Source organism: Heterocephalus glaber, unplaced genomic scaffold, assembly GCF_053883595.1.
Source record: "Heterocephalus glaber isolate CG9 unplaced genomic scaffold, H.glaber_assembly_v1.0 deba00001586, whole genome shotgun sequence".
Classification (NCBI taxonomy): domain Eukaryota; kingdom Metazoa; phylum Chordata; class Mammalia; order Rodentia; family Bathyergidae; genus Heterocephalus; species Heterocephalus glaber.
Window position 1 is genome coordinate 9,217,513 of NW_028258364.1, and position 14,225 is coordinate 9,231,737.

Below are 14,225 nucleotides of genomic sequence, written 5' to 3' on the forward strand. Positions count from 1 at the left end.
GAAAAAAATGTTAAAGTCTTTAATTTGTTTTTTTTGGGGGGGTGGTACTGGGAATCAAATTCACGACCTTGCTCTTGCCAGGCAGGCACGGCACCACTGAGCTAAATCCCCAGTCCAAAGTCTTTAATTCTTTAAAAAAAAAAGAAGAGCATATTTTTAGGAGACCCCCCCCATAACCTAATGGCTAAGGCTTTTAGTTGTAGAGAGGTAATGAATAATTTATCTCATAGGCCTGTGATCTTTTTTTAAAATTAAGTTTATTTAAGCTCAGTTTTCCTCTATTATGTGAGACATTGGAATCATGTACATATTATTTATTCAATAAATGGTGATAGTTACTACAATAAAATTATGCCTACGTTTTATGTGGTAATTTTTTTAAAAGGGAAGACAAAAGGAAGTATGAGGAAAAAATGGACAATAAAGCTCAACTGATAGCAAAAACATTTATTTCTGTTTGATTTAATAATTCATAAATGACTTTTAATTGTGAAAAAACCTCATGCTACAAGAGAAATCAGTGGTAAGTCAAGATAGTTGTTACTTTACAAGAGCGATTTTAAAATTCTGTTCTAAATAGTTTATAAATTTTTTTTAGAACTATTACCTGCAATGTAGTCTAACTTCAGATTTTGTGATTTTTTTAGTTATTGGAAATATAAGGTCTGCAGTGGAAAATTTTTTTAATAGAAGTTCTTTTATAACTCATGATTCCTGTTGCCAGGCACTGAAGGATAGCACAGAAGTTGAAATTGTGGATGAGAAAATGAGAAAAAGGGTAGAACCAGAAAAATGGCCAATCCCAGGCCCTCCTCCACGAATTGTGCCACAAACAGATTTGTCTCAACTGATTGATTGTCCAGAGTTCGTACCAGGCCAAGCCTTTTGCTCACAATCAGGTAACAGCTTTTCTTCTAGAGCAAACAGTGTAACAGTGGGCTATTTGATCCATTTTACCTCTTTTTAGTCTATGTTTTGTAGGAAAATTAAAGATGACTAAATGACTTCTGATGCTCTAAATTTTATTTACATTACCTCCCATGCAGAGCTATAATTTAAATAGAGATCTACAAATTGTTGGTGAAGCTCTTATGTTTCTTTCTTTTCTTTTTTTTTTTTTTTTGGTACTAGGGATCGAACTCTGGACCTTGCGCTTGCGAGGCAGGCGGCGGAACCATTGAGCTAAATCCCCGGCCTGCTCTTACGTTTCTTGTTCTTAAATTATATGTGTATTTTGTAATGTATGGAGTTTCTACCTCTCTTTTCATTTTATTCAATGATTATAAATACATTGTTCCAGTTTCCCCCTTCTAAGACTGGAGTAGTCTAAATGTTTTATACTCTAGAGTGAGATATATGATGACCCATATTTTAAAGGAGAATTAGGGTTCTCTTTAATCTGGTTGTGTTTAGAATTTCCCCAAACTTCTTTAGTATTGAGAAACACTAGATCATTTTTAAGATGTTCCCTCTTGGGGAAAAAAAAATATGTGCTTAAACTTTTTTCAGTCAGGGTGGTGATCTTCCGATGCTCTTGGATGTCATTTGATCGGAATATCCAATGGAATAGGTGACTCACTGAAATGCCATTGTAAATATTGGGACAAATCGTGCTATGGAAGCGAAAGCAACCAGACTGTCTCCTGTACAACAGTGTCTACTCCCAACCCTCTGTGGAGGAGACTGGGCCAACACTACAATGGAGATAGCCACCTTTTCGATGATGATGTGAGACAGATCTGAGGACTGCTTGTACCATAGGAGCTGTCCATTTCTATGTAATTGGCCTGGGCTGCATGGGCTACCTTTCTTCATGGTGGGAAAGTTAATTATTATCATTGTGGAAATACTACAAGATTCTTTTGTTTCCAGGTATATGTACTTATGTCCAGATCAATAAAAAACAGGAAAAGAGGGGCCGGGGATTTAGCTCAGTGGTTCTGCCGCTTGCCTTGCAAGCACAAGGACCCAAGTTCGATCCCTGGTACCCCCCTCAAAAAAAACAAATCAAAACAGGAAAAGAGAGGACTGAGAAGCATTTCCCAAATTGTTAGGTCTTTTGGTATTTGATTTCAGTATAGTGTATGTTACATAATACACATTGTCATGGTGTTTCACGTGGACTATAGGATTTATTGATGTGGACAACTAAGGGCAAAGAAACTTAAATGAACAAGGGAATTTTTTACTTTACTATTGGAAATCTATTTTTGATAACATTAATATGAGAGACCTGCCCATTGATAAAACATTAATGATGGACCGTCTCACAGATATTTTTATCTCATGTTACTATCTCATATTTTTTTGTCAACTCTCTGCCTCTAATCCCAGTAAGAAACTTGCACAAGTGTTTTAAAAGTTGAAGAAAAATGATACTGTTTTAGTTTAGTTTTTAGCTTTTTAAAAAGATGTAATGGCTGATTGTATAAATTAGAATTATTTATTGTATAAACATGGGGTCCAGCATGACATTTTTAACCATCATATGAACAATTATTGGTAAGATGGATAATATAGAAAATATTTTTTTCCACAGGCTAGTGAAGTCAGTCAAGTTGGTGATGCCTGTCCATTAACCATTTATGTCTTATTAATAAAATTACATTAAAATTATGTTTTGTACATTTGTGTTTTTTTAACATACACAGATGCATACAAATACTATTATATACATAAACAAGTTAGTGCATAGTAGAATATCAAATATTAGGTTCTATATATTATACATCAGAATCTACTAGTGCATAAAGAAATATAGATGGAAATATTTTTTAGAATCACACCTGTTCATACTGTCATAGGAATAAATATGTAAATCACCCTTTCCCAGGAATCTCCAAATTTCTGACCTTCATAGTCCCTTGCTTGTACTAAGAAAGCCTAGTTCCCTAAAATCAATGGAGAAGTTGAATGTCAGCAAAAATTTGAAGTGGAAACAAGATAGAAAGTGTAGACCATATTTATAGGTAAAGAAAAGCAGTAAAACTCTTATCTACATCTGTTAATCTCAATTTAGAAGACCTTAAAATTTTTTTAAGCCCATAATTGTATGATAAAATATTTTTAACATAATTGAGCCTCTTCATCAGAAAAATTAAAATTTCTATTTTTCCCTCTCTGGAGGTTGAATTGTGTAACTTGACATGTGCACTGAGCAGAAGACCTTAATGCACCACAAAAGGTTGATAATGAGAACGGTTAAGATTCCTTTTGAAATGCAGGGTCTGCTGTGCTGTGGATATGATATTGCACAATCTACCCGTAAATAAAAGAATTTCATCAGAGTTGAAAAGCCAGGCACCCAAAATCAATCTTGATTTTGGGGGAAGGACTTTTTAAAAAAATGTATGAGAAGATCTAATTATTAAATAAGCTGTGGGATTTCCTTTGGAAACTTCATATGTAGAAATGTTCTGAAAATGTTACACATAAAATACACAGTCCTTTGAAAGAAACCTTTGTAATCAACCAGAGCTGAGGTCCTTCCAAGGTGGAAAACAAAGCAGTACTAGATAGTACAAATTTATGGTGATTTATTTTTGGAGAGCCAAGTTGACAATTTTCATTTAATAAAACCAGCAAAGATCAGTTTTGTATAAGTTTTTTAATCTATATAAGTTTAATGTCAGATAATCTAAATCATATTAAACTCATTTAGACTTGGAAGATTAGGAGTTTGCTATTCTTAAACTTTACAGTTGTGGCTGAGCATGGTGATACACACTTGTGATCCCATCACACAGGAGGCTGAGGCAGGAGGATCACCACGAGCTCAAGGCTAGCCTGAATTACATAGTGAGATCCTGTCTCTCAAAATCAAAAACAAAACTTTACAAATGTATGGTTTGAAATATTTTCTATTATAAAAGAAAATATAGGTACAAAAAACCTAGGAGATATGTATAGCTTTTTTACTTTAATTTTTAAAATTTTTTCTTAGTATATGTTTGCAGTATGTGGTGATTACATTCATTATGGGGAGTCGGTACATGTTCATAACACATAATTCTTTTTACATCCCTTTCCCCTGTGTATAGCTTATCATTAAATACTTTTAAAGTCTCACTGTAAGACTGTTGTAAATTTTTTTGTCTTCCCAAATTTTTTAGTGTTTTAATATTCCATTTTCTAAGCACATGTAAATATAATCACCCACATGGTAGAAGCATAATTCATGGTTAAAGAAAATTTAGATATTATTACATAATAAAGTATTAGGATGTTAAAAGATTAAATTTTTGCATTAAAGACAGTAGCTTTTGATTTTCCTACTGTGTGCTAGGTGCTGTTCTTATTTATACATGTATGTTGTAATTTAGTTAATCTTCATATATGGAACTGAATCAGTACATATACTAGGATAGAGACTGTTTGCTTTTAAGGTTTTATTCACTGTATGGATAGAGATAACTCATAGTATTAGAACATTTCTCCATTACTATAACTTTGTGAGTATGAAAGTCTATCCTGTGTTTTATACAACTTTTGTTAATGAGTTGGTAATAGATGGACCATTAGTTTAGAAAGTTGTAGCTTGCTATGTTAATGCACACCTATAAACAAGCCTAGGCAATTTAAACTCTGTCTGAAAATGAAAAGTTGTGAGTGTAGCTCAGAGGTAATGTACTTGCCACCATGCATGAGGGCCCAGGTTCTATCACCAGCACTGAAAAAGGGAGGGGTTTAGAATAGCAGCCTCCAATAGAAATATGTGAACCATATAAATAATTGAAAATTCAAAATTAATTTTTCAATAAATATTACTTTAGTGCTGAAGGTGGATCCTATCTCATGCATGGTAGGTGAACACTGCTGTTGAGCTTTATCCCCAAAATCCTCTAGATATTTTAGAAAGATGTCATGGTGTCATTCACCTCTCAGCACTTGGAAGCCCAAGGCAGGAAGATCACTGGGAGTTCAAGACCTACATAATTCCACGTCAGTCTGGACTCATAGTCCAGACCTATAGTTAGGACCCTATGCCCAAAAGATTTTAGGGTGAAAATATAAACTTCACTTTAAGAAAGATATTTATAAAGAAAGCAATTTGAATTTTACTTATAGAATATGTGATTCTTTTGATTAAAATCTGGCAAAAAATGCAGCTGGGTGTGGTGGCTCACACCTGTAATCCCAGCAGTCAAGGCAAAAAGATTGCCATGAGTTCAAGGCCAGCTTGAACTTCATAGTGAGACCTTGTCTCAAAAAAAAAACAACAAAAACCCAAACAACCCCCCCCCCCAAAAAACCACCACAAACTGGCAAAAGTGATAATGTTGAGAAGAAAGACCTTTTAAATTACAACAGTTTTTATTTAGTTAGTTCTGAGGATTGATCTTAGGGTCTTTGCACTGAGCTATATTCCTAGCTATTTTTTTTCTTTGAGACAAGGTCTTCTTAAATTGCCCAGGTTAGGCCCAAATTTTTTGTTCTCCTGACTCAGCCTTGCGCATCTTGGGATTACAGGCACGTACTACCCCGTCAGGCCTGCACTCTCACCCTCCCTCTTGGGAGCTGAACCCAGGGCCTTCACACCAAGCTACCTCCCCAGCCCTTTGTACTTTGATTTTTGAATGCTAAGTTGTTCAAGCTGTTATCAAACTTGTGATCCTCCTGGCTCGGTCTTTCAGAGTGCTGAGATTGCAGGTGTGTGCTGTCATGCCTGACCTACAGTTTTCCTTTTAAAATTTCTAAACTTTATCCCTCAAGCTTCATACTGTAATGTAGTCACATTTTATGCTTTGCATTGTTCAGTATGAGCCAGGGTAGTAAGGGGGCATGCTCATTTAGTGCATTCCGGCAAACTTTTTAAAGTGAAGAAAACGTGAAAAGTAGGAGTAATGGTTGTTCTAGATTGTAGTCAGTGAGGGATAGTTTTACCTTAAGTAAAATACGTATTTAGACCAAATGCCTTAACAGCAATTGAGAGTCCATAATTAAAATTTATAGGTTTTAATCAGTTTCACAGATAACTTGATTCACAAATGATTTACCAACATAATTAATGACTCACATTGACATTCTTGAGAAATTTGAGTGTGGTGGTCTAAGTGAGGGTTGGTGATGATACTCCTTTTGTTTATTATTCAGTGGCTATTCTTTTGAATAAATATTATTAAAAGAACTTTATGTTTGAAAAATCTCTGGGAAGATTTTAGTTGAGATTGATTTGTCAATGTGTTTTGTGAAAAAAATACCAAGGAACAAATGAAATGTTTAAATAGGAAAACCTGTTATTTTAACTGTAGAACTAATTTAAAATTTTAGAGACTATCCCAAATTCTCCAAGAATTGGAAGTCCCTTGATTCCAAAGAAAAATACTGAAACAAGTAGTCTTCAAGCAATGTTTAGAGGTTTTTCTACCGGTTTACCTGACTTGGATTCAGAACCTTGGATAGAAGTAAAGAGGCATCACCTGTCCCCAGTCAAATTAAAGGTAAGTTGTTATAAACCAGGTGCAATGTGATACCCTCTTGGTTGAGTGTAAGGTCAGGGACTTTTCTGTTTGTCAGGTATACATGCTGGAATTGCAGGAGTGTGCCACTGGCTCAGTGTGCACTTTAACATCCTAAAGTCCCTTTCTCAAACTCTTTGTAAAGATGCTAATTAATTTCTACAATTTGTCAGGGTAAACTTTTGTTGAAGTGGCTTAGTTTTTGACAACAATGTCAATGTACTACTTTTTTTGTTTTTTAAGGCAGGATCTTGCTGTGTATTTCAAGCTAGTATTGAACTCACAAGCCCAGACTGATCTCAAACCTCATGATGATCCTCCTGCCTCACCCTCTTAACTGCTGGGATTACAGGTGTGCACCATCATGCCTGGTTGTTGTCAGTGTACTTTTTTTTTTTTTTAAGAAAAATATTGATACATTTTAGGCATACATAATAACACTCATTGTAGGGAATTTGTACCCTTACGTGATACATCCCGCCTCTTTTTCCATTCCCCCCCCCCCCGCAAGCTCCTTCCCCGCCCAATGTACAAAAGCATTGTTTCCATTTTTTTCCTTCTATTTTCTTTTTTTCCTTATTTTTTCCTTCCTTTCTTTCTCCCTCCTTTGTTCCCCATCCTATGTAAAAATTTTCTCCCCATTTCCCAATACCTATTATATATTTTAGTCCTCATTTTCACTTTCTGTTTCTCACACCAGAGAAACAATGTGGTATTTAAACATGTGTGTCTGATTTATTTCTGTCAGTGTACTTGTTAAAAAATGATCTTTTAATTTTTAGCACTGGGGATTGAATCCAGGGCCTCTTCCATGCTAAGCATGCAAACACAGAGTAGTTGTATATAACTTTCTGTTGAATCCTGAAAACATTTTTATGTTTTTGGCTTGGTTACAGTTTTCTTTTCGTAAAATTGAGTTACCTCACATCTCTGTATCAAATGACTTTTTCTTTTGAGGATTAAGATGATGTTTTCTTCCCTACTGTTGAAATTTCAGAGTGATATGCCTTGATGTACATCTGTTTTTATTCATTGAGCTGAGTGCTCATGTCCAAGAAACTGTTTTGTTTTTCACTTTCTGGTATTTCTTTTCATCCAACATTGTACCTCCTTGTTTGTTCATCTTACTACTGTAGTTCTGTAGTTGGAGGTTTAAAATAAGTTTCTACTTTGATATTTTCATTATTTCCACCAGTTTTGTTTGTTGAACTATTTTTGTCTTATAGGATGTTGGTTGTCTCTTAATATCTGGCGATTTTTTGGTTGAGAGTTAGTAAATTAATATGGGTTTTGTTACTTTTAGATATCCCCAATCAGAGGACATTTTGCTGAATGTGCAAATGCAAAGATCCTATGGACTTGAACTTGTAATTTTGGGGCCAAAATAATATTGGCTCAATATTCTTTTATAGTTTGACTGCTAAACTATAGTCATTGAGTATACAAGCTTGATATAACTTACTTAGAACATAGTTACGTGATTTTTTAAAAGATAAAAAAATTTTCATATATAATACTAATTTCTATTTTTAGGAATCAATACCTATACCTGAAGAGGAATCAAATCAATAATGTCTTTCAGGAGAACAATAACAAGAACTTGATTCTCTATTTGATGAAGAGATGGAATAAATGGATGAAAAAACACATTTACTGATTGGTCTGATAAAGGTTGAGATTATGAAATTGATGACCGGGATTTAAACAGGACTTTGATTGTAACTCAGACACCTTATATGAGAAAACTTCTGGAGGAGACTGAATAGGAAACCACATGTCTTAGACAAAACTTACATGAGAAGTTGTTGAAGTTAATAATGGCTCATATTACTATGAGGAGGATCTATGGATGGATGGAAGATGAAAAACACAGCCATAAAGGTAATTATTTCTGGCCAACATTTTTCTGCTGGTATTTTTTTCTGATTATGATTACTGCTTATATTAAACTAGAGGCTTTATTTTATGAAATTTTAAATATAAATGAATATTTAATTGGAAATATTTCTGGAACTATATTTGATAGTCACAATTGAGGAATGATTTCACCTGACAGCATAATGAATACTTTAAAAAATTAAAAAAGTATTTGCACCCACTGACTAAAAGCCTTGCTTTCTTCAGCTAAAAACAATAACAAAGTTCTTTCTTATATGAAGGAATTAAAAACAACTTACTATAGACAGACTTAATTTTTTTTCTTTTTTTCTTTGTTGGTACCTGGAATCAAACTCAGGGCCTCATGCTGCCCAGGCAGGCGCTGTGCCACTGAGCTAGATCCCCTGCCCTCAGACTTAGTTTTATAGCTCATTCCTAACTTGGCTGCCACACCAGCCATATGATCCAGTGGTTTTAGAAGGGATTTATGTTCATGCCCCCTTCATTCTTTCTCATCTTAGTTTAAGGTGTATGCTTAAAGCTAGTAAAAATAATTATGGACAAAGTATAAAGGAGTAAAGTGGCTGATTGTCTCTCTTTTCCAGTCATCATTAAGGTGCTTGGGATGCTATTTGGAACCATGTTCCAATTTTTTTATCTTATTGCATTTCACTCCAGGTCCTGGCCTCTGTGCCAGGCATTAAGATAAAATATATGGGTAGTTTACTGGTTATCTGCATTTTTGATATGACTCATAATGGTACAGGTAGGGCTAAAAAGGAATTTTTTTTCTGCCATTAAAGTTATCAGAAAAGCCCCTAAATTTAAACTTTTTTTTTTTTTTTTTTGATACCAGGGATCAAACTTGGGACCTTGCGCTTGTGAGGCAGGTGCCGGAACCACTGAGCTAAATCCCTGGCCCTTAAACATTTGTTTTTGAGATAGAATAATGAGAGAAAATTATGTAACACTATACAGTATACTAAATAGGAACATGATCTTTGTTAGAGTTATAATTAGAGAAAGATAAGCTGGCCTGCTAGTGGTTAAATACAAGACTGCCTGCAATTGGGCTTCGTGTCATGAAGAAGTAGTTTCCTTCTTGGCTTCTCACTTATTCCTAGAATTTCTATGACTGCTTTCAATCTCTCACCTTCTCTGAGTACTACCTTTTTGGAGAACCTGTTTCAGGCTATGATATGTTTTTTTTTTGGTACCAGGGATGGAACTTGGGTCCTTGTGCTTATGAGACAGGCGCCAGAACCACTGAGCTAAATCCTCGGCCCTAGGCTATGATAACTTATTAAGTGACTTACAGCCTGAACAGTTGTCTGCCAGTTCTACTCTTGTGGGAAAGGACATATGTTTTATAAACTTTAGAGCTGAAAGTGATTCCTTAAGTAAACATTGTTTCTTAGTTGTGATACTTATAAACAATATATACCTTAAATCCTTTCTGAAACAGATATAGATAAATTTTACTAATAGGTTAAACTTATGCACCATCTATTCTCTTCCTTGGTCTTGCATTATTTCACCATAGCATAAATTACGGTCTATCTTTCTGTAGATTTTATTACTATTCTATGTGAGCACATGAGAGTAAGATCTGTGAGATAAAGGATTTTTTTATTTACTGTTATCACCAGTTCTGCAACAGTTTCTGCCACAAAGTATTTTTCAATTTATATTTGTTAAAATAATAAATGAGTTGTAGATTAAAATATTATGCACTAACCAAAGGAAACTAACCACCATGTATAGTATTTGATTTGTAGGAAAATGTTTTCAAGAGTTGCTAATAGCAAACTTTTTTTTTTTTTTTTTTTGAGACAAGGTCTTTCTATGTAATTCAGAATTGTCTTGAACTCACTCTATTGCCCAAGCTGGCCTTGAACTCAGGGGATTCTCCTGTCTAATCTCCTAATTGCTGAAATTACAAGGGTGTGCCACCATGCCCAGCTGTCAAGTCAACTTGAAAAACATGGATTTTAGTTTAAAAGCTATGTGTTGACTTATTGAGGTAGGTGCTGACCTTGTCCATTAAACATTAACCAGAGGGCCCGGGATTTAGCTCAGTGGTTTTGCCACGGACGGAGTTCGATCCCCAGTACCAAAACAAAACAAAACAAATAAACATTAACCAGAGGACAATAATATTGGCCATACAACTTTAAGCATTATGGATAAATTACAGTTATGTTTTTTCTTTTTACCTGGTTCTTACCTACATTCCTATCAGTCAACTGATTCTCTGTGTTTGTCCCCCAAGTAGAGCTAAGCAAGTGCTCCACCACTTACATATCCAGCCCTGAACTTCTGATTAGACATGTGCTTTTCATATGGACCTGTGTAAAGAGAAACTAATAAGTCATTTTACATGTTCACTGAGTACCTGCCATATTCTAGTTATGATGCTAGTTCTTGAATACAGAATGAAAAAAGTTAATATGGTTTATTTGTGCTGGAACTCGTAGATAATTAGAGAACAGACATTAAAGCCACAATATGTACTTAATTACAAATTATAATCACTTTTCTAAAATTAAAAAGCAAATATTATTGGATTAGATGGTCAGAGAATTCTCCTGAGAGAGTAAACTTATGGTGAAATTTGAAGTGTGAATAGAAATTAGCTGTGCAAAGAGTACAGAAACAGTATTCCAGGAAGAGGTGTAATAAGTCTGTCTTAAGGGTCAGGAGGGGGAAAGAGTTTGGCATATTTGAGAAACGAACAGTTTTTGTAACATAGATAATTATGGATGTATTATAAAAATATATAGGCAGGAAGATATATAGGCAGGAATCAGGTCATATTAGAATTTGTGGGCCATGTTAAATTGTGTAGAATTTATAGAAAGTAAAGTCCAGGATTTTACAGAGTGTGACATGATCTAATTTTTATTTTTGGAAGATCATTGGTTGCTATTGCAGAGAACTGATTGTATGGAAGCAAGAGTAGCTAGAAGATAGCCTTTGAGGAGGCTGACCATCTATAGAATGGATGTTGGTAATTTTAAGGCAGTCTATTGGTGAAGGATATGTAGAAGTGAGAAGATCCAGATCTGAGCCCCAGTGAATGTTTATATCAAAGGTGTATAGGGAAATGTGGTATTGTAAAAGCCAAAACTGGCTCCAAGAAGGCAGAATAACCACATGTATCAGAAATTAGACTTGTTGGATTATAAAGGAATAAAAAATATGCCAAATTGATTGGACGGTTTTGAATTTTTGGTAAATACAGAGGTATATTGAACTGGGTCATAGAGTGACTATAGCCTTTCTATTTCTGGCATGCTCTTACTGCTGAAGCCAAATAAAATGGCTAATACATTAAAAACATCTATTTAAAGTCTCCAGAGAGCTGCAAGGTAAATTGTTATTAAAGAAATGAAATGGAATATTAAAATCAGTTTTGCCTTAGACATTGCTGTAGAATCTGGGGATTTGAAAAGTTTAGCTTTGCAGAAACTACCTTAAATGGATAAAAGATAAAAATCCAAAACTATCCAAAGTTGGGGTTTCCAGTAATTTTCCCCCCCATGACATTGGTAGCCTAAAGGAATACACTGTTTGTGAAAAATAACTAAATTTGCTTTTCTATCATTCTGTAGGGAGCTACAAAGAATATTTCCCTGGTTTTGCTGAGTATTATAGAGAGTAAGAAAGTTGAACTACAAGTTGTAATCATGTAACCTGAGTTCACACTGAAGTAACCAAAATTAGTGATTGGATTGTGGCCAATTAGTTTAATAGAAACTACCATTAGTAAATGCAGGTCCATTTTGATGACATTTACTTTTATCCTAGACCACAAAGAATGTACGCAATTTGTAAGTAAAGTGAACAGCTCACAAAATTAATATGCAAAGAAATGTGTGAGAATGAGCCAAAATAACAGCAGGACTATACGTTCAAGTACTAGAGATAGTAAAATATAGAGTGCTTATATTGACTATGTTTAAGCAAACGAAAGTATGTATAGAGAAGAAATTCTAAAGAATAACCATAGAATTTCAGGAAATAAAACCAGTCATAATTGAAATGAAAATTGAATCACTTGAACAAATTAATAACAAATTAGAAAATATGAAGACTTAAATTGAGAAATTAGCACAAAGGCAGATAGAATGTATGAAAAGGCACAGAATGATATTTTATAGTCTTTGCTTTAATGTTTGATAAGATTCAAATTAGTTTTATAATTTAGCATAAAATAGATTTTATTATAAAGCTTTTTATTTTTTGAAAAAAAGAGAAGCAATAAACTTGAAATATAGAGTAACAGAGAAGGTTAAAAAATGTACATGTAGTTACAGTTCCAGAAGGAAAAGAGAAAGACAATGGGGCAGAGTCGGTATTTTAAGGGGTAATAATTAGGGCCTTTTCAGAACTGAGGAGAGGACCAGAAATACCAGAGTTAAGCAGCTGGAAGAATAAAAGAGTTCTTTTCAAAGAAAATAGTAGTTACTAGACAGCTGACTTCTCAACAGTTACAGATGAATCTAATAAAGGAAGCCAGGCATGGTGGTGCACGTCTGTGATCTCAGCAGTCAGGAGGCTTAGGCAGGAGGATCGCCGTGAGTTTGAAACCAGGCTGGGCTACATAGATCAAGGCCAGCCTGAACTACATAGTGAGACTCTGTCTCAAAAACAACAACAACAACAACAAAAAGTGGACTGATAGCTTTAATATGCCAAGGGAGAATAACTATCAACATATAATTGAATGTTTTTCAAAAATCTTTCTAGTAAGGAAGTAAAATATGAGAAATTGTCCCCAGTAGAGCCTCATTAAGGGAAATCCCAAAGGGAGAATAAAAAGCATTCCAGCTACTAGAGATACAGAAAGACTGCAGAGCAAAACAAGTGATAAATATGTGAGTAAAGCTAAATGAATATTTATAAAACAATTATGTCTTGCAGATTAATGATACAGTATTAACACATGGAGCAGTAAATGTATTTAAAAATATTTTGCATCTGGAAATGGTATTATATTAAAATTACTAATTTTATATTGCAGTTTGAATGATACCAATTTATTTATTTATATTTGATTTTTGGTACTAGGGATCAAACTCAGGATCTCAGGCTTGCCAGGCAGGCAATGTACCCTGAGCTAAATCCCCAGCCCTGAATAATACCAATTAAAAAACCAAACAGGACATAACCTTAAAATTAATAGAGAGGGGCACACATAGTATAAGAAAAATTAAGAAAGAAGGGATGTAGGTCAGCAGTAGAGTGCTCGCTTAGCATATGTAAGGCCTTAGGTTCAGTCTCTAGCACTGAAAGAAAAAATAAAAACAAAAAACCAGGGGCGAGAAAATGACAAAGAGGGCATATAGTACAAAAATAAAATAGTACATTTAAACTCAAATATTTAACTCTTTTTTTTTAATTTTTTTATTTTTTATTTATTTTTTTGTTTTCGTTCTTTTATTATTTTCTTTGCTTCCTCAAATATTTAACTTTCTAAAGTACTTCATCAGTCTGTGTTAATATCATTATTTATACATGATACATTGAATAGACAAAACAGAAGGTTGAAAACAAAAGTATATACTGTAAGATTTACCAACCAATTCCATCCAATAGATTCATCACAGTCCCCATCAACATCCCAGCTGGCTTTGCAGCAATTGACAAGGCGATGTAACGTTCCTATGGAAATTCAAGGGACCAAAAAGTAGTCAGAACTTTCTTTAAAAAAAAAAAAAGAAGAAATGTAGGTAAGACTGGGGGAAAAAATGACAGAGTGGTAAGCAGCAACAATTCAGCCTTTCTAAGATTCAGAGTCCAGACATGGGAAAATTGCAACCTGGAGAAGAAAAAAGAGGTAGATCCTGGGAACCAGGAAGATCTGGCAGGAAAATTCAAAGCTAC

At 34.4% G+C, this 14,225-nt stretch overlaps 1 protein-coding gene across 1 annotated transcript in view; it reads left to right on the top strand.

Annotated features, from left to right (window-relative positions):
* The window catches only part of Larp1b (La ribonucleoprotein 1B), a 130,179-nt gene that overhangs the window by 35,031 nt on the left and 80,923 nt on the right, over positions 1-14,225 (top strand). The window contains 7 exon segments of the mRNA XM_021236490.2: positions 725-899; positions 6,271-6,440; positions 7,992-8,085; positions 8,088-8,201; positions 8,204-8,311; positions 8,314-8,370; positions 11,951-11,996. Coding sequence (XP_021092149.2) covers positions 725-899; positions 6,271-6,440; positions 7,992-8,085; positions 8,088-8,201; positions 8,204-8,311; positions 8,314-8,370; positions 11,951-11,996 — 764 coding nt within the window.